Source organism: Chrysochloris asiatica, unplaced genomic scaffold (genome assembly GCF_000296735.1).
Source record: "Chrysochloris asiatica unplaced genomic scaffold, ChrAsi1.0 scaffold00040, whole genome shotgun sequence".
NCBI classification, from domain to species: Eukaryota; Metazoa; Chordata; class Mammalia; order Afrosoricida; family Chrysochloridae; genus Chrysochloris; species Chrysochloris asiatica.
In genome coordinates this window covers 22325487-22344612 of record NW_006408558.1, presented here as the reverse complement: position 1 = coordinate 22344612, position 19126 = coordinate 22325487, and the positions used below count along the sequence as shown (strand labels likewise).

The following is a 19126-nucleotide window of genomic DNA, read 5'->3' as shown; positions in this document are numbered from 1 at the left end:
TTAAGATTTTTCTTATATCCATATGCCATTCCTAAGGTTGTTTCCTTGACATTTCCCATAATAACTCTTTTTTTTAATTTCGATAATGGTTTTTAAAGGAATTTGAAGTTGTTATGTTGTTAACGTCGCTAGGGGATAAAGCACTAGATGGCAAGGCCACTTTGAACCATCAGGCACTCAATGGAAACCCTGTACAGGGTTGCTATGAGTCAGAGCAGAATCAATGGCACATAACAACAACAACATTTTGTTACTGTTGTGTTCTGCCTTTGAGTCAGTTCTGACTCATAGTGACTATGTATAGAGTTTCTTAGAGCAGTTGGTGGGTTAGAACTGCTGACCTTGCAGTTAGCAAAACAATGCTTATTTACAGTGCCACACCACAGTGTAAAGTTGCTAAACTGATGTGTATTTGTGTCTCACGTTTAGTGTGTTTGCATCCTCCCCTACCATTGGCTCAACAAGGTTAGGTGATAAGTCAAGAGCAATCCGCTAGAATCAGAACCAGATTTTTGACCATTCTGCCTGGGCCCTCTAATACCACTCACTAGTGATATCACTAGTGAGGCAGCTGGAGCACACAATTTAAGGAGGACTTCACACCTGGGTAATGGAAACTGCACTTACACAGCCTTGAGAAGGAGTGCCTCCTTAAGTCTTGTGCTTTAGGCAGTTTGCTTCCCTCACTCTTACCCTGACCCTGCCACTCATGCATCCCAGGGGTGGTTTAACCTGGTGGGGACCCCCCAGGAACTAATTGTATCCCATTCGCTCTGTGCCCTCTCCACAAATTCAGGGATCAAACACAGCAACATCCCTGTTATTCCATTTAATTAATCCCTGAGACACCACCTGGCCTCTTAGTAGCAAGTCAAATTCCTGTCAGAACAAGGGGTCTTTGGAAGACAAGACAAGCAGGACCTGGAGTCTGGTCAGTCCCTCCTGTCACTGCTTGTTGCTGCCACATGATGCTGCAGACAAAGCTTGGTTCTACCCAGTTCAGCAGGTACAGCCACGGCTTCTCACTGAGGACCAATGAACCCCCTCTTATACTGAGTCCAGGGTTTCTGGCTTCCATATCTTGAATTCACATTTACCTTCTCAGCCATCACCCCCAGCACCCTACCAGGTCGACTGCATCAGTCAGGTGCCGTCTCTGTGCGCTGCCAACAGCTCAGTTTCACAGACATCCCGTCCTCATGATGCACCCAGACACCCTCTCTTGAAGGTGATGTCATTTCTGAAGTCATGTTGCTCCTTCTAGTCAGGATTCTGTCTGTGTATGCAGTGGGGCTTCTCCAGTTCACTAGGTAGCTGCTCTTTTGATCCCAGGAGAGTGGGGATCTTGGTACAGTCCCAAGTACCTTTTCTGAAGCAATCGGCTTTGCCTGGATTGCCTTGATGGAATCAGGAAAGGGGCACATCTGTTCCTCTAGCATTTTAGATGTGCAATTGGCCTATGTGTGCATAATCAACAGGGCCCCTCACATGTCACAAGATATAGAAGACCAGCAACTCTGGCTTATGAAAAAACTCAAAGAAATAATGGAACTTCACACAGCTCATGTCAGATTAGGAACACAGATTAGTGACCACAAGCATTGTCTCCAAAGTCACACAACCTTGGATTTGACCCCTCTCCCTTGGCCCTTTCACATCTTGTTCATCCCCTTGTACTGCTATCAGCATAACCCCTAGGTCCCACCCAGGACCAATTCCTCTCTTTCGTCTCGTTGATCCACAGGTGAACTCACTGGAGCTGGAACTGCCAATAGTATCATGTCTGAACTGTAGAGTGAGGCCCTTGTGAAGAAGGCACTGCTGTCTGATGTAGTTGGGTCTAACAACTACCAGGTCAATAACAAGTATGATGACAAGTTCCTGGTGCAACCTGTCGACAAAATCATCCAGCAGGTGGAAGAGCTGGTGGGAACGAAGGTGCCCTATAGAATGATGAGTAAAAATAGCCAGCACTTTGTGACCCGTCTCCGCTATGGAATCATCTGTTCTGGCCAGGTTTGTCCTCAGCCTGTGTCTCTGTCTCTAAGAAGCAGACCTTCCTCTCAGCAGACAGTGGCTAGAACCTGTGCTTTGGACTGGACCAGGATAGAGATGGAGGAATGGGCCGATGACCAGAGATGTGTTCCTAGTCTCACACCTCCATGAATGCTAACCACCTATCCTAGGTTTCTTGTGCACCCTTGAGTCATTTCCTACTCAATCTTTCCTTAAAGGGGCATTATGCAACCATGAGTGGGGGGAACAAGGGGCATACTAACAATAGAGGAAGAAATGAGCTTGCTGTTTCTCAGTACTTATTACTCTGAAAACAAAATGATGCTCTTGGCATTGGGCGGTAGAAATGTTGAGTTAGACCAGCCATTGGCATAGGTATATACTGAGGTGTGGAACCATGTGTCCAACAATGAGTCATCACAGATCAATGTGTTACCTCATTTGAGTAGAGCTAGGCTGTCAGTCTCAGGGTAGGTAGAGGCTGACTTGTCATGCTGACATAAAACATTTCTTTGTCCTGCTGAAATGTAAGAGTCAATGCAGGAGACCCCAGAAGTTGCAGTTTTGCTCAATTAGGTTGATTTTTATTAATTTATTTAAGTATTTCTCTCTCTCTCTCTTTGATTCTTTTTTTGCCATACATAATGAACTTCTGTTCCATTTTCTCTTACTTACACACTTTTTTGGAGGGTGTCAAAAAAATCTTAAGTTCTTAGATACTTGTTCATGCAATAGTGTGAATTTATTCTTCAATGAACTGTTCAGATTAAGTCTGTCTGGGCATCAATGTTTTTATTTGAGGACTAGTCTCATCTTCCTTGGTCAGTGTGGTGCTCAAGAGCATGGGCTGATTCTAGGCCCTGCCTCTTGTTAGTTATATGAATTTGGGAAAGATATTCAAGCTTACTAAATCTTGGTAAAGTACCAAAGATAATAGAGGGTTAGCAAGCTTGAAGACAAATCTCTTAATACTGCTAAGATAGAAAAGCAAGCAGCAAAAAGAATGGAAAAATCTGAAAAAAGTCTAAGATTAGAACATGAGATCCTAACCAGGGAAGCAGCAATACCAAAGATGGAGGCAGAGGTGATGGCATGGCGAGATAGAGCAGTTGAGGACTTTAGACTCATGGAAAAAGAAAGGCTGTGTGCTGGTGGGCAGGAGGCAGGCTTGTAAAATGTGCCCTTCAGTTGTTTAAATGACTATATATTCCTGCATAGTTTTTGTACATAAAACAAAAAAGAAGGAATAGAGGCAAATGTTATTAACCAATGATGCATGGAGGGGGATTGTAATCATTGCAATGAAACAAAATGTGGTTGGTTGAATGCAATACCGATGTTCTCTCAACATAATAAAAGCTTAATAAAAAATAAAAAAATAAAAAAACCCTGAATATCAAATACATATCTAGCTATTACAGAAAGGGCAATATTGCCAATGTTTGATGAAGACTCTAGATTCTAGGGCTCACAATCCAGATGAAAGTTCCCTGAGAATTTGTAAGAGCCCTCTTTGGACAGGGGCAGAGGTCAGGGTGGTGGTCAACATACTAGGCCTGGAAATCAGCCAGCCTAGAGTGGATTCTGGACCAAGTCACTCACAAGAAACTTCTTTTCTCATCTCTGAGTCTTAATCTCACCATCATTACATGTGTTCATTAGAGTGTCCAGCTCATAACATAGCTGTATGGATTTATTGAGCTAATGCATGAAAAATACTTAGCAGAAGGCTTGGCTCGGTATGAATTCAATAAATAATATGCCTAGAAATAGCAACAATAAGACAGATTTCAGATAATGAAGAAAACTCCTAGTTTGTAAATTATAATTCAGAATGACAAGTGAACAGGGCCATGGTGCCTGCAGATTTTCTGCCAGGTTTATGATGTCAGACCAGCATTGGACTGGCAGAGCAGAGCTTGCAACATGAGTCCAGATGAACAGATAGTTGGCAGCACCTTCCTGTGAGCTGTGCCCCTGCTTCCAAAGTTCCCAACTTTCACTAACATTCCTGTTCTTGGTTTTACAGCCAGAACCCAAGCCTGGAGACTTGATTGAGATCCACCGCAACCTCTACAACCACTGGGCAATCTATGTTGGTGATGGATATGTGGTTCATCTGGTCCACCCAAGTAAGGGCCACTGTACTGGAGTGAGATGGGGGAGCTGTGGGTAGCATATGACCCTACCATTCTCTATGCTAACAAAAGAGTGGTTGGTTTTGGATTATTAAGGAAGTCCACTAGTTCTGTAGCAATGTTTTCCAAAATTGCCCCTTGGGGCCCTAGTGATTCTATAGCAGAACTAAGTTCTGCTTTGCTATGTTTTATATATGATGACTTTGTACCAAGCAGATTCAACTCCTAAGCATAGCCCCACCCCTCAAAAAGACAGTAGTGTTTTAGCAGATAGATTGCTTATGATGTCATAATGTCTTACTTATGCCTGCATCTTCAATTGTTGTTGTTGTCGTTAGGTGTCATCCAGTAGACAGTAACTCATAGTGACCTTATATATAACAGAATGAAACATTTCCTGGTCCTGCCTGGTCCCACTCCAACTTCACAGTCATTGCTAAGCCTGAGCCCAGTGCTACTGCCACTGTGATAATCCATCTCATTGGGGAGGCTTCCTCTTTTTCTCCAACACTCCACTTTACCAAACATGATATCATTCTCCCAGGACTGGTACCTTCTGATGATATATCTGAAGTATGAGAGACAAAATTTGGCCCATCCTGGCTTCCAAGGAGCATTCTGGCTGTACTCCTTCCAACACAGATTGGTTTGTTCTTTTGGCAATCCATGGTACTTTTAATATTCTCCTCCAACACCATAACTCAAATGCATGAATTCATCTGTGGTCTTCCTTATTCACTACCCAACTTTCACAAGCATATGGGGTTATTGAAAATACCATGGCTTGGATGAGGCCCACCTTAGTCCTCAAACTGACATCATTGCCCTTCAACACTTTAAAGAGGCCTTGTGAAGCAGATGTACCTAATACAATATAACATTTGATTTCTTGACTGCTGCTTCCATGAGTGTTGATGGTTGATCTGAGCAAAATGAAGTCTTTGACAACTTCAATCTTTTCTCCATTTGTATGGATTTTGTTTATTGGTCCAGTAGTGAAAATTTTTGTTTTCTTCACATTAAGATGCAACCCATACTGGAGGCATCTCATCAGTAAGTATTTTAAGTTCCCTTGTCTTTCAGCAAATAAGATTGTATCATCTGAATATTGCAGGTTGTTAATAAGTCTTCTTCCATTCCTGAAGCCATGTTTTTCTTCATATAATCCATCTTCTCAGATTATTTGCTCATCATCCAGATCAAATAAGTATGGTGAAAGGATACAACCCTGGCTCACACCTTTATTAATTTTAAGCTATTCAGTGTTCCATTGTTCTGTTCAAAAAACTGCCTCTTGGTCTATGTACAAGTTCCTCATGAGCAAAATTAAATGTTCAGGAATACTCATTCTCTGCCATGTTGTCCATAGCATGTCATGATCCACACAATCAAATGCTTTTGTGTAGTCAAAGCCCAAGTAAACATCTTTCTGATATTCTCTGCTTTCAGCCAAAATTCATCTGACATCAACAATGATGTTCCTCATTCCACATCATCTTCTTAATCTAGCTTGAACCTCTGGAAGTTGTCTGTCAGTGTACGGTTATGCAGCCACTTTTGCATTATCTTTAGCAAGATTTTAATGTAATATTAATGATACTGTCTGATGATTTCTGTATCCTATTGGGTCACCTCTCTTTAGAATGGGCTCAATGGATCTCTTCAGTCACCTTGCCAGGTAATTGTCTTCCAAATTTCTTGACATAGATGCGTGAGTGTCTCCAATGCCACATCAGGTTTGAAATATTTCAATTTTATGCACCTTGGACTTCTTCCTTCAGTATCATTGGCTCTTGATCATATGCTATCTCTTGAAACGGTTTTACATCTACCCTTTTTTTTTTTGGTACAGTGACTCTATGTATTCCTTCCATCTTCTTTTAATGCTTTCTGCACCCTTCAATATTTTGCCCTTGTTGTTGTTGTTAAGTGCCGTCGAGTCGATTTCGACCCATAACGACCCTGTATAGGATTTCCAAGGAGCAGCTGGTGAGCTTGAACCACCAACTTTGCAGTTCAAACGACTTTTCAGTCTGATGTATTAGCCCACAGCGCCACACCAGGACTCCACTTTGCCCTTACAATTCATGAATATCATAAGTCAAGACTAGATTTTTTTCTCCAATGCCATCAGCTTGAGAAATGCTGAATAGGTTCTTATCTTTTGGTTTTCTCACTCCAGGTCTTTGCACATTTCGTTATAATATTTGACTTTGTCTTCTCGAGCTGACCTTTGAAACTCTCTGCTTAGCTCTTTGACCTCATCACTTTTTCCATTTGTTTATCAATAGATGACATCATCTAGTTATTCTGGTCCAAACCCTAGAAGTTATCCTCAGATCTTTCTTTTTCCACACCCCATATTTAATACTTTAGGAAATCCAGCTGTCTTTGCTTCCAAAACAGATACCCTATCTGCTTTCTCGCCATCTCTACAGCTAAGCCCTGGTGAAAGCTGCCATCCTCTCTCACTGGAATACTACTACAGCCTCCACGTTATTGCCTCTTGCCCACTCAGGGTCAGCCCCTCCTTACTTGACAACCAGCACAATCATTCTAAAGCTCAAATCAGATCATATCACTTCTCTCCTTAAAAGCCTCTGTTGACTCCTTCATCACATGTAGAATAAGATTCAAAGTCCACCTCATAACCTGTCTGTTCTCTGTCTACCTGTTGGAACCTCATCTTCTTCTTCTCTTCTCCTAGGTCTCTACACTTCAGTCACAGTAAACAGCTGACTGCCCCTCTACCATGCCAAACTCTTTCCTTCCTGAGGTCTTTCCCATGCTGTTCCTCCTGCTGGGGATGCTCTTCCACAGATCTAGCACAACCAACTCTTCCTCATCACTCAGGTCTCAACTCAAATGTACGTTCCTTGGATGACCCTCTACAACTGCAGCTAGAGAACCTCTGCTGGTCATTTTCTCCTCTGTGAACCCTACTTAACTTTCTCCATAACATTTTTTTTTTTTCATCTAAAAGAAGATGCTAAAGCATCTGATTTTGTTTGCCAGTGTCTACTCACTAAACTGTGAGCTTCTTGGGGACTAGCTCATTCCAGTATCTGCAGCATTTAGTACAAGCCTGGCCCATAGTATGCCCCAGTTTGAACTGATTGTCTACACCAAATAAGTATATTTGATGAAAAGGGGTCAAGAGTCAGGCATGAGGTATGTCATGGAACACTGATGAGTGATGAGTCTCGTGTATCATTCCAGTTTCATAGGTATCCTGTAGATGAGTGAGGTAAGGAGGACTGACCTCAGGCTGCTGCAAAAACCAGTTTCTAATTGTAGAAATAAGAGTTGCAAGGGAGCCTAGAGAACAACTCCAGTACTAATAGCATATTACTTAACAACAACACTTGCTGAGCCCATGCCCTATGCCAAGCAAGTGAAAGCACTTTATTAGTCAACTCATCCCATGTTCACAATGCCCCTTGTGGTGGGAACTATCATCATTACCCCCATTCCTCAGCTGATGCATTGGGGACAGAGAGAAGTTAAGTAAATCCAACAAGAAAACATTGCTGGTATATGATGAAGGTGTCGCTCAGATCCTGGTATTCTGAATCGATTCTGTGACTTCAGCTACCACGCCATGTTGTCTAATAGGATGGTTCCCAAACTTTAGTTGCTGCTTTACTAGCATCATGAATATTATCCATATTCACATGCCATTTTTGAACACTTTTTCAATAGATTGACTTTTTATAGAGAGAATTATTTTTAAAGGAAACTGAAGTGGCTTTCTGGACGCATTGGCTCAGCAAGGTTATATGACAAGTCAAGAGCATTCAGCCAGAATCAGAACCAGGATACTTGATCATTTTGCCTGTGCATTCTTGTACCACTCACTGGGGTGGCACTCAGGGCACAGAATTTAAGGAGGTTCTCATTCTCAGATATGCAACTTGCAACTTGCACAGCCTCAAGAGTGAGTATTTCCATAAGTCTTGTGTTCTAGGCAACTTACTTCCCTCATTCTTGTCTTGAACCTGTCTCCCACCAGCCTAGTGCAGCCTCAGAAACTCACCTGGTGCCATTTCCTCTGTGCGCTCTACACAAACTCAGGGATCAAATGTAGCATTATTTCTTTTATTTTGTTTAATTAATCTCTCAGGTACTACCTGGCCTTTCAATAGCAAATCTGAAACCCCTGGATTTTCCAAAGTGTCAGGACTGTAGTCATGACAGGGGTTCAGACCTTTGTGGAAAGCCAAGCAAGTCTCATCCATCCCTCCTACCACTGCTCGTTGCTGCCACATGATGTTGCCGAGGAAGCTTGGTTCTACCCAGGTCAACAGGTACAGCTCCAGCTTCTCTTTGAGGGAGAATGAACCTCCTCTCATGATACTGAACCCAGGGTTTCCAGATCTCATCTTTTTGAATTCACAGCCACCTCCTCAGCCATCATGGCCAAAGTCTGCTCCCCCTCCCACCATACCAGGTTGTCTGCATCAGGAGGGTGTTTTGTCTCTCTGATAGCATCTCCTTGCCCTCAATCGAAGCCATGCTGTCCTTGTGTTGAACCCAGACTCCCTTTCTTCAAGGTGATTTCACGCCTGAGGTTTTGTTTCTCCTTCCAGCCAGGGCTGTGCCCATGTATCCACCAGGGCTCACTCATTCCACATCTCGGTAAGCAGCTGTTCCCTTGATCCCGAAGGGTGGGGAATCCTTGTGCACCCCGATCTACTTTACTGCAGTAATCAGTTTTGCCTCTGTCAAGGAGCTTCGATGGAATCAGGAATGGGTCACACCTGTTCTTCCAGAATTTTGTGTGTACACTTGGCTTATATTTACATAATCAAGAGGGCCACTCAAGTGTCACTGAATGTAGAAAGCTAGCAACTCTCGATTGTGAAAAAAATAAAACAAATGGAACCTCACACTACTCATTTCAAATTAGTAACTCAGTGACCAGAAACCCAAACCACCATCTCCAAAGTCACACAGTCTTGAGTCTGATTCATCTCCCTTGATCTTTTCAAATCTTGCTCATCCCCTTGTGAGTGATGCTTCAGATAGCTCAACCCTTAGGCCCTGCCTAAGACTAATCCTTCTGTTTCCTCTTCTTGATCCACAGATGCAATTTCCAGTGTCATGTCTGGACTGAAGAATGAGGCCCTCGTGAAGAAGGAACTGCTGTATGTTGTGGCTGGGCATGAAAAATACCAGATTAATAACAAGGATTACGACAAGTACCGGATGTTACATTTCAGCCTTATCATGAGACAGGTGGAGGAGCTCGTGGGGAAGAAGGTGCCCTACAATATTGTCACTAAAAATAGCCTGGACTTTGTGAAAGAGCTTCGCTATGGAATCACCTGGGCTTGCCAGGTTCGTTCTCAGCCTGTGTACCTGTCTCTAGAAATCAGACCTTTCCCTCAACTGACAGTGGCTGGAACTTCTGCTTTGGGCTAGGCCAGGTGGAGCGAGAGGAATGGACAATAGTAGAGATGCAATTTTCATGGTCTCATACTTCCATCAATGGTAAACCTCTCCTGGGTTTCTGTTTTACCTTGAGCCCTTTCCTCTTCTGTCTTTCCTTGCAGGGGCCATATGTAACTCTGAGTGAGGGGAACAAGGGGCAGACTAACTATGAAGGAAGAGATGAGCTTTCTGTTTCCTAGCAATTGTAATTCTGAAAACAAAATGAGGGCCTTGGGTTTGTGTGGTAATGAAACTGAGTTAGACCAGCACTGGCATAGGTATATACCCATGTATAGATCTGTGTGCCCAGCAGTGAATCATCACAGATCAGTGTTCTGCCTCACTTGAGTAGTGCTGTGCTGTCAGCCTCAAGGTGAGTGCTGGCTGTCTTGTCATGCTTTTATTCAACACTGTCTTCACCCTGCTCAAATGCAAGGTCAGTCCTAGAGATCCAAGCAAATGCAGTTTTATTCATTTACTTAATTTAATTTTTGATCATTGATTTAGTATTATCCCTCTCTCTTTGAATTGTTTTCCTAGATAATGGACTTCCATCCCAGTCTCTCTCACTTAACACACTTTTCTTGAGTCAATGGTGTTTGATAACTTTTTTTTTAATCTTAGATATTTGGTGATGCTAAAAGTGTGATTATATTTTTCAACGAACAGTTATGATTAAATCAACCAGGACATTAAGAGTTATATTTGAGAACTAGTCCTTTCTTCCTTGGTCAGTGTGGTAGTCAAGAGTGGTCTCCTGGAACTAAGCATGGACTTATCCTAGGATCTGCCTCTTGCAAACTATGGAAATTTGGGAAAGGTATTCAAATGTACCCATGACTCATCTGTCAGTTTGTCATACTGTGGTGGCTTGCGAGTTGTTGTGATTCTGAAAACTATGCCACCCGTATTTTAAATACCAGTAGGGTCACCCATGGTGGACAGGTTTCAGATGAGCTTTCAGACAAAGACAGACTAGGAAAAAGGAGAGATGAACTACTTCTGATGCTACATTCTTCATCATATAATCCAGTTTGTTGGATTATTTGCTTAGCATATAGATTGATTAAGTATGGAGAAAGAATATAATCCTAGTACACACCTTTCCTGATTTTAAACCATTCAGTGTCCCCTTGTTCTGTTCTAACAACTGCTGTATACAGGTCTATATACAGGTTCCTCATGAGTGCAATTGTTTTGGAATACGAATTATTCGCATTATCCATATCCTGTCTTGATCCACACAGTCAAAAGCCTTCACATGGTCAATAAAGCACAAGTAGACATCTTTCTAGTATTCTCTGCTTTCACTCAAGATCCATCTGACATCAGCAATGATATTCCTAGTTCCATGTCCTTTACTGAATCTGACTTGAATTTCTGCCAGTTCTCTGCCCACGTATTGTTGCATTTTTTTTTCCAATTAGCATAAGCAAAATTTTACTTGTATGTGATATTAATGATATTGTTCAATGATTTCTACATCCCACTGGGTCATCCTTCTTTGGAATGGTCACAAATAATGATCTCTTTCAATGGGTTGACCAAGTAGCGGTCTTCTAAATTTCTTGGCATAGATGAGGGAGCAGCTTTAGTGCTGCATATTTTGTTCAATGATTTCCATTCTTATTTCATAAATTACTGGCATCTTGATTTTTGCCAATGCCTTCTATGGACTTCTTCTTTCAGTACCATTGGCTGTTGTTGGCCATATACTACTTCTTTGTTGTTGTGAAGTGCCATCGAGTCAGTTCTGACTCATAGCAACCCTAGATAGGGTTTCCAAAGAGCAGCTGGTGGGTTTGAACCAATGACCTTGTGGTTCACAGTCCGGTGGTGACACTATGCGCCACATCAGGAGTCCATAGAATCCTTAAATATTGCAAGTTGAGACTTGATTTGCTTCAGTTCTTTCAGCTTGAGAGATGCTGAGTGTGTTCTTCCATTTGGGGATTCTAAAATTCCAGGTCTTTGCCCATTTCATTATGCTACTGGACTTGGTCTTCTCGAGCTGCGCTTTGAAATTTTCTGTTCAGTTTAACAGTGACAATATCCGCATAAAAAAAGGAAACTACACGCTGCGAACAATCTGATTTTATCCATGGCGAAACCCCAGAAGAATTCAGGCCTTCACCCATACATGGTTTACACTGCATTCCGATCTCCATACTCCTGGTTGTGCAACAGCTAAGCGCTTGACAGTTAACCAAAATGTTGGCAGTTTAAACACAGCAATGTCCCTGGGGTAGAATAGACTTGGCAATCTGCTCCCATAAAGATTGTAGCCTAGGAAACCCTATGGGGCTGTTCTGCTCTTTCATGAAGGGTCCTTATGAGTCATAATCAACCCAAAGGGATACAACAACAACATCCACCAGCCCCAACTTTGATTACCATACAAGCTTGGGAAGCACCAAGATATTCTAAGAAATTTAGGGCCCTGTCCTAGTAAGAACAATATATGAGAGGGCTTCAAAAAGTTCATGGAAATGTGAAATTAAAACATAATGTATTTGGGGAGAGTTTTTGTATTGTGAATTTGTGAAGGCTTACAGAGCAGTTTTCCATTCAACAATTAATACACATTTTGATTCATCTCCCTGATTACAATCCCCACAATGCAACATCACTTATCCTACTTGCTCAAGGGTTTCCCGTTTCCATGCCTCCTTCTTTCCTAACCCTTTTGAACTTCCAATCACTGCTAACAGCCCTGTTCTTGGTTTTGCAGCCAAAGCTGAAGGCTGGAGACCTGATTGAGATTTTTCGCTCTGTCTACAGACACTGGGCCCTCTATGTTGGTTATGGATATGTGATCCACTTGACCAACCCAAGTAAGGACAACTGTGCTGGAGGGATATTGGGGAGCTGTGGGTAAGCAAGTGACCCTAACATTCTCTCTGCTTCTGAATATTAAACGAATTCCACAGTTTGTTGGCAGTGGTTTTCAAATGAGCGCCTTGGAGCCCCAGGCATTTTGTAGAGGAGCTGAGTTGGGCATCCAATGGGATAGCTCTGCTTCTCCATGTTTCATATTATGACTTAGTATAAAACAACTAAAACTCTTTCCAGGTGCAAAACCCATGGAAAAGACACAGGTGTTTAAGTAGAAAGACTTGGTTACTTATCCAGTTTCTACCTTCCATTCTTGGTTTGCTTGCCTGCTAAAAATATGTAACTTGGAGAATTTTTCTTAGCATAAATATTGTGAAGTGCAGAAATATAATAAGGTCAGTAAATTTTTAGAAATCCATCCATCCTTGTAATGATTACTGAGATTTAGATACAGGACCCCCAAAAGGTTCCTTCATGCCTGCCTCTTCAATGACCCCTTTCCTCCCCAAAGGCAGCCACTACCTTAACTTCTTGCACCATAGATTAGTTTTACCTGATCTAGAACTTCATGTAGGAGGACTCACACAGTCTGCTCATTTATATCTGCTTCTTTCACTGAGCATCATGCCTGTGTATCATTCTTGTCATTGCATCTAACAGTGGTGGTGGTGGTGGTTATGTGCCATGGGGTCAGTTCTGACTCATAGTGACAGAGCATAGGGTTTCCTGAACTGTCAATCTTTATGGGAGCAGAACGCCCCATCTTTCTTCCACGGAACGACTGGTAGTTTTGAACTGCTGATCGTGAGGTTAGCAGCCTGACTTGTAATCACTGCGCTACCAAAGTAGTCCTTACTTTTTCATTTCAAATTCTCTTCCGCTGATACACATTCGTCACAATTTGACATTCATTCTTGCAAATTGTTTCCAGTGTTAGGGTGCTACGAATAAAGCTGTTATGGACATTGTTTTACATGTATTTTGCTTACTTTCTACATTTAACCTCACAAACTATTTAATCGAGAAACCAGAAGTAACCAGAGTTGATCTCATCACTTCCACCACCAGTTAATCAACAGCTACGGACACAACAAAATCTGTCTTGTCTTTTCTTAAAAACGTGCTCTTGCCTCAATCTAAAAGCCAGTCCTTACCTGCTGGTGCTGAGTTGGTTCCTTTGACTTTCATAAACATTTTGCTCCTCAAGAACCATAGCCAATCTCCATTATCATTACTGTCCTTCCTATTTAGTGCCTCCTATTTGAATAGGAACATTTGTAAACGCTCCTTGTGATAAAACAAACACACATACCTCTAGACCTCAAATGGGTTTGCTTTTCCTCTTCTCTCATACTCTTAATAGGGCTTAGGACTCACTTTCCACAGATGACCTCCCTGGGTACCCAGGCTTCTAAAACCTTCTATTCACTGATGTCTCCTAAGCCCATACCCACATTCAGCTTGAGCCTCTTAGCTCTGCTTCAGGTCTTATAACTTGACTACTTGGCATCTCCCTGTGAGTATCTAACCAACATCTTGAGCATGACATGCCCAAAATGAAAGGTCTGGTGACATCCAGCCTGAACCCACTCTCCCCTCTTTCCCTGTCTTCTCCTTTCAATAGCTGGCGTCCAGTAACTCTGGCCCAAAGCCTGGGAGTTATCTTCAGATCTTATCCTTTCCACCCTATATTGAATCCTTTAGGAAATCCTGTTGACTACTTCCAAAACGGACCCCAGATCTGCCTTCTCACTATCTCTGCAGCTAAGCCCTGGTGAAAACTGCCATCCTGTCTCATGGGAATACTACCACAGGCTCTCCCTCATCTCCCTGCCTCTTGTCCACTCAGGGTCAGTTCTTTCTTACTGGGCAACCAGCACATTCATTCTAAAGAGTAAATCAGATCATAGCACTCCTGTCCATAAAAGTGTCAGTTGAATCTTTCATTACATATAGAAGAGGATTCTAAGTCCATCTTCCTGAACTTGGGGAGCTATGGTGACCTGGTTTCTGTCTGTGTCTTGGAAACTCATCTACTTCTTCTCTTTTCTTGAGTCTCTAGACTTCAGTGACAGTTGCCTCCTGGCTGCACCTCTACCATGCCAAGTTCTTTTCTTCCCTAGGACATTTCCTTCTGCTGGGAATACTCTTTCCTTGATATTGACACAAGTGTCTCATCCTTCTTATTCAGTTCTCAACTCAAATGTTCATTACTCCACTGGCCCTTCCCAACCCAAGCTAGAGAGCACTCTGTTAGTCATCCCTTCTTCTGGGATTCCACATAACCTTCTCCATGTTGTTGTTGTTGTTATGTGCCATAGAGTCGTTTCCGACCCATAGCGACCCTGTATAGGGTTTCCGAGGGTGTAAATCTTTACGGGAGTAGAAAGCCTCATCTTTCTCCCGCGGTGCAGCTGGTAGTTTCGAACCGCTGACCTTAAGGTTGGCAGCCCAATTCGTAACCACTACGCTACCAGAGCTCCTTCTCCATAGCATTTTTTAAATCTGAAAGAAAATATTTGGTGGTTCTTTTTCTTTGTCCACTCATTCCAGTACTAATTGCAGGTACCTGGTGTGGCACTGGACTGTAAATGCAAAGTCGTCAGTTCAAATCCAGCAGCCACTTCTCAGAAACCATATACAGGGTCACTTTGAGTCAGTACCAACTTTATGGCCCTGAAAAGCGACAGCAATACTTGCTGAGCACTTTCCCTGTTCCAGGGATTTAAAGCACTTTGTATAACCAAAGCATAACTTTGGTATAACTCCTACAATTCTCACAGCACCTTTTGTGGTGGGAACTGCTATTCCTATTTTTCAGCTGAAGCATTGGGGACTCAGAGAAATTAAGTAACTTGCCCAAAGATATATCACTCCTATATGGTGAAGATGGGACTCACATCCTAGCAGTCCAAGTTTTGATTCTGTGATTTTGAACCTATGCTGCCCAGTAAGATGCTTCCCAAAATTTAGTCATTGCTTTTGAAACACTACAATTTTTTTAAAAAACAAAGCATATCTATAGTCCATTTCTACGATTGCTTGCTTAACATTTTCTTTAATAGATTACCTTTTTAACTTAGGACATTATTTTTTAAAAGAGCTTGATGTTGTTGGTGGTGTATGCCCTTGAATCCATTCAGATTCATAGCAACCCTGTATAGCGTTTGTGAGAGCAGGTGGTAGGTTTAATACAGTTCAGTGCTGTATCCATTTTAGTGTGTATTTGAGATCTCTCTGGTAGCATAGTGGTTACGAATCGGACTGCTAACCTCAGGGTCAGCAGTTCGAAACTACCAGCTGTTCCACGAGAGAAAGATGAGGCTTTCTGCTCCTGTAAAGATTTACAGCCTTGGAAACACTGTACAGGGTCGCTATGGGTCAGAACCAACTCCACAGCACATAACAATACCACCAACAACAGCATTAGTTCAGCAAGGTTAAGTGACAGGTCAAGAGCACTCAGTTAGAGTCAGAACCAGAATTTCTAACCTTTGTGCCTACACAGCCTTGTAAGGCCCTTGAAGGGTGACCCACAGGGTGCAGGTGGACCCTGCACTTATACAAGTTCAAGAGTGAATCCCTCCTTAAATCTTGTGCTCTAGACCTTGCTTGCCTTACTCTTTTCCTGTTTCTGCCATCTGATTTAGTGGGGATGGGGGAGGCAGGGGGAAGGAGTGGAGGTTGAACCTAACTGGACCTCAAGAGCTAGCATGATCCCATTCCTTTTGTGCCCACACTGGCACATGCTCCATAAACTCCGGTTTCAAATATGGCGCCATCTCCTATCCTATCTCAGTGACTGTCTCAGGCACCACCTAGCCTCTTATTAGCAAGAATGACCCCATAGATTTTCCAAAGGCTCAGGATCCTCTTCGGGACAAAGGGCTCAATCCTCTTCAGAAGATAAACAGAGAAGGACCTGGAGTCTTATCAGCCCCTCCTGACATTGGTTGTTGTTGCCACATGATTTCCCATGATCCTCCTCAAGTCAACAGGTACAATCACAACTGCTCTTTGAGGGAGAATGAGTCTCCTCTCATGATAGCAATACCGAGCCCAGGGCTCATGGTTCCACCTATTGAATTCACCATCACCTGCTCAGTCATTGTGTCCAAAACATGCTCCCTCCATCCCTCCATACTAGGTAGGCTGGTGTGGGAAGGTGCTTCATCTCAATACGGGCATCAGCTCTCCCTAGCAGTCATCCTATCTTCAGACTCTCCTTCTTCAAGGTGATTTCATTTCTGAAGCTTTGTCACTTCTAGCAATGGTTATGCCCATGTACCCCTTGGAGTTCATCATTTCACATCTCTATAGGCAGCTGGGGGACTGGATCCTTTGCTCCCAGAAGAGTGGGGAATCCTTGTATCTCTGTCCACTTTCTCTGCATAATCAACTTTGCGTAGGTCAAGGAGCTATATAGCCTCTTTGGAATGGGTCTTCTCTGTTCCTCCAGAATTTTCTATGTGTACTTGGCCTATACGGAACTCTGGTAACGTGGTGTTTATGAGTCGGGATGCTAATGTCATGGTCAGCAGTTCAAAACTACCAGCCATTCCATGGGAGAAAGATGAGGCTTTCTGCTCCCGTAAAGATTTGCAGCCTCAGAAATCTTCTACAGGGTCACTAGGAGTCAGATAGGACTCCATGGCACATAACCACCAACACCAACATCACTTGGCCTATATTTGCATACTCAAAAGGACCAGTCAGGTATCACCATATGTAGATGGTCACCTTCTCTGTGGTATGAAAAAAAATTGTTACAAATCATGGGACATCACATATCTCATTTCAGATTAGACCCCAGGGACCAGAAATCACAAACACCCAAAGTCACAGAGCTGTGGAGCTTCCCCATCTCCCTTGACCTTTCCACATCTTACTCATCTCCTTGTGGATGGTGCTGGGCCAGCTCGGCCCCTGTGGCTCTGACCGGACCAATCCCTGTGTTTCCTCTTTGTTACTCCCCAGGTGAAGTTGCTGGAGCTGGTCTGAGCAGTGTCAGTTCTGTTACAGCAAGTAAGGGCATCGTGAAGAGGGAACTGCTGTATGTTGTGGCCGGGAGTGACAAGTACCGGATCAATAACAAACATGATGACGCGTACCCAGTGCTGCCTCTCAGTGAATTCATCCTGCAGGCAGAATTGATGGTGGGGAAGGAAATACCCTACAAGCTGATGAGTAATAACTGCGAGCACTTTGTGAACTATCTCCGCTACGGAATTGCAGTGACCAGGTGCGTTCTCAGCCTGTGTCCCTATTTGCAGGGATTAGATCTTCCTCTCAGCTGAGATTGGCTGGCCCTTTGCTATGAACTGGGCTACGGTGGAGATAGAGGAAGGGACAAGGTCATAAAGTTGTGGTTGTTGTTAAGGGTCATCAAGTGGGTTCCAACTCATAGCAACCCTGTATAGTGTTTCCAAGGAATAGCTAATGGGTTTGAAGTGCCGACCTATGGTAAACAGTCTAGTGTGTCTTCTACAGCGCTCGTCTCACATCTCCATGAATGGTAAGCCACCTGTGCTGGATTTCTCACTAGCCTCTGAGTCCTTTCTCCTCTGCCTTTCCTTGTCTGAGCACCTGAAGCCCTGAGTGGGGAGAACAAAGGTCATACCAACAATAGTGGAGAGATGAGTTTGTTGTTTCTTAGCACTTGTTACTCTGAAAACAAAATGATGCTCTTGGGTTTGGGTGGTGGCGATGCTGAGTTAGACCAGCCTTGCATATGTATGTACGCTTATACTGATGACCCGTGTGCCCAGTAGTGAGTCATCACAGACTGGTGCATTGCCTCATTTGAGCAGAGCTGGGGTGTCAGCCTAAGAAAGGGTGGAGGCTGACTTGTCATGCTGACATAAGACACGGTCCTCATCCTGCTGAATTGCAAAGGTCGGTGCAGGGGACCCAGAAGATGCCATTTCGTTTGTTTACTTCAATCGATTTTTGATCATCTATTTAGTATCGCATTGCTTTTCTCCTGGATAAACAGACTCCCATTCCATTCTCTCTCACTTCCATGCTTTTTGAAAGGAGGTGGAGTTGAGGGGAGAGTTGAGAACATATTCTGGAAAAGTGTTTAGATGCTTGTTGATGCAAAAGACTGTGGTTTTATTTTTCAATGAAAATCTGCCAGGTCTTAAATTTTTACATTTGAGAAATTATCTCTTCTTTCTTAGTCAGTGTGGCAAGCAGTGTGGACTCCTGGAATCATGCATGGACTTATTCTAGGTCTTTCCTCTTCCTAGTTAAATGACTTTGGGACAGTTATTCAAACTTCGTAAACCTTGGTAAAGTACCAAGCTAATACTGACATCAGAGGATTAATGCTTAAATTAAATAAGAGCACACTTATGCTTAACACAGTATCAACTAAGAAAATGCACTTAATATATTGTAGTGATAGTTGTTGTTAGGTGCCATCAAGTCGGTACTGACTCATAGCGACCTTATGCACAGCAGAACGAAACACTGCCCGACCCTGGGCCAACCTCACTATTGTTGCCACATTTGAGTCCATCGATGCTGCCACTTGGCCAGTCCATCTCGTTGGGGGTCTTCCTCGTTTCCTCTGACCCTCCACCTTACCAAACATGATATCCTTCTCCAACGACTACTCCCTCCTGACATGCCCAAAGTATGAGAGACAAAGTTTGGCCATCTTGGTCTCCAAGGAGCACTCTGGCTGCACTTCTTCCAAA

The 19126-nt window shown here is 43.1% G+C and overlaps 1 protein-coding gene and 1 pseudogene across 1 annotated transcript in view; both read left to right on the top strand.

The window, feature by feature from the left end:
* Window positions 1–9578, top strand: part of LOC102832724 — a 53740-nt pseudogene extending 44162 nt beyond the window's left edge.
* A 403-nt stretch (window positions 9579–9981) lies between these two features.
* Window positions 9982–19126, top strand: part of LOC102832344 (HRAS-like suppressor 3-like) — a 46948-nt gene continuing 37803 nt past the window's right edge. The window contains exons 1-3 of the mRNA XM_006861098.1: window positions 9982–10023; window positions 12319–12421; window positions 17400–17664. Coding sequence (XP_006861160.1) covers window positions 9982–10023; window positions 12319–12421; window positions 17400–17664 — 410 coding nt within the window. The remainder of the gene's footprint in view (window positions 10024–12318; window positions 12422–17399; window positions 17665–19126) is intronic.